The following is a 1,139-nucleotide window of genomic DNA, read 5'->3' as shown; positions in this document are numbered from 1 at the left end:
TATATATATATATATATATATATGTATATATATATGCTGTAAACTATTGATACAATATTTAGGCATAAAAGAGGAACAAAACAATAAAGCTTGCTAAATTGTATATAAAAATATGTTATTATGTGTATGTATATAGACAGACAGACGGATACATATATACATACATACATGCATACATACATACATAAATACAGATAGATAGACATACATATATGCATATATATAGGAATATATACATATAATCATATATGCATGTATGTATGTGTATGGGCGTAAAGATATACTTTACACTCTCACACACACGCGCGCATGCACACAAAAACACCCACCTACACACACCCACAAATAAACCATAAATCGCAAAAAGAAAACAACAAAACACAAAAAAAAAACAACTTACTATACGTTTGACAAGCTGGATGGTGAATTGCCTCCCATTCTTTATTGGCACCATGATTCTCATCGGAAATACAACGTGTACCAAAATCCAACCCTGAAATTAATTTAATGTTTTGTATGATTACTTTTACGTACGACAACAGGAGACAACCAATCGGTGAATATTGATTTATTCATTGGGAATATGAATGTAATTGTTGACGGTTTCCCAAAGGACTGATCACAAACTGAGATACATTTCTATAATACCGGTTTTCTGCTTTCTCGCCTACGTTTTCCGCTTTTGCTGAAATTTTTGCAGATCTCTGAAAGAACCAGCCTGCATGTATAGATGCATGCACACATGCACACAAAAATACATGCATACATACACACATTCGTATCTCTTTTACTCTTTTATTTGTTTCAGTCATTTGACTGCGGCCATGCTGGAGCATCACCTTTAGTCGAGCAAATCGACCCCAGGACTTATTCTTTGGAAGCCTAGTACTTATTCGATCGGTCTCTATGGCCGAACCGCTAAGTTACGGGGACGTAAACACACCAGCGTCGGTTGTCGAGCGATGTTGGGGGGACAAACACAAACACACAAACACACACATACACACATTTATATATATACATATATACGACGGGCTTCTTTCAGTTTCCGTCTACCAAATCCACTCACAAGGCTTTGGTCGGCCCGAGGCTATAGTAGAAGACACCTGCCCAAGGTGCCACGCAGTGGGACTGAACCA

General features: G+C 37.1%; 1 protein-coding gene across 2 annotated transcripts in view; it reads right to left on the bottom strand.

Annotated features, from left to right (window-relative positions):
• LOC106882058 (uncharacterized) overlaps positions 1-1,139 on the bottom strand; it is a 60,880-nt gene that overhangs the window by 38,723 nt on the left and 21,018 nt on the right. For both annotated transcript variants that reach the window (XR_001410943.1, XM_014932622.1), the window contains exon 5: positions 401-493. Coding sequence is in view for 1 of the 2 variants with exons in the window: in XM_014932622.1 (XP_014788108.1) it covers positions 401-493 (93 nt within the window). In the remaining variant the exon portion in view is untranslated. The remainder of the gene's footprint in view (positions 1-400; positions 494-1,139) is intronic.

Source organism: Octopus bimaculoides, chromosome 9, assembly GCF_001194135.2.
Source record: "Octopus bimaculoides isolate UCB-OBI-ISO-001 chromosome 9, ASM119413v2, whole genome shotgun sequence".
In the NCBI taxonomy this organism is placed as follows: Eukaryota; Metazoa; Mollusca; class Cephalopoda; order Octopoda; family Octopodidae; genus Octopus; species Octopus bimaculoides.
This window is presented reverse-complemented; position numbering and strand designations above follow the sequence as displayed.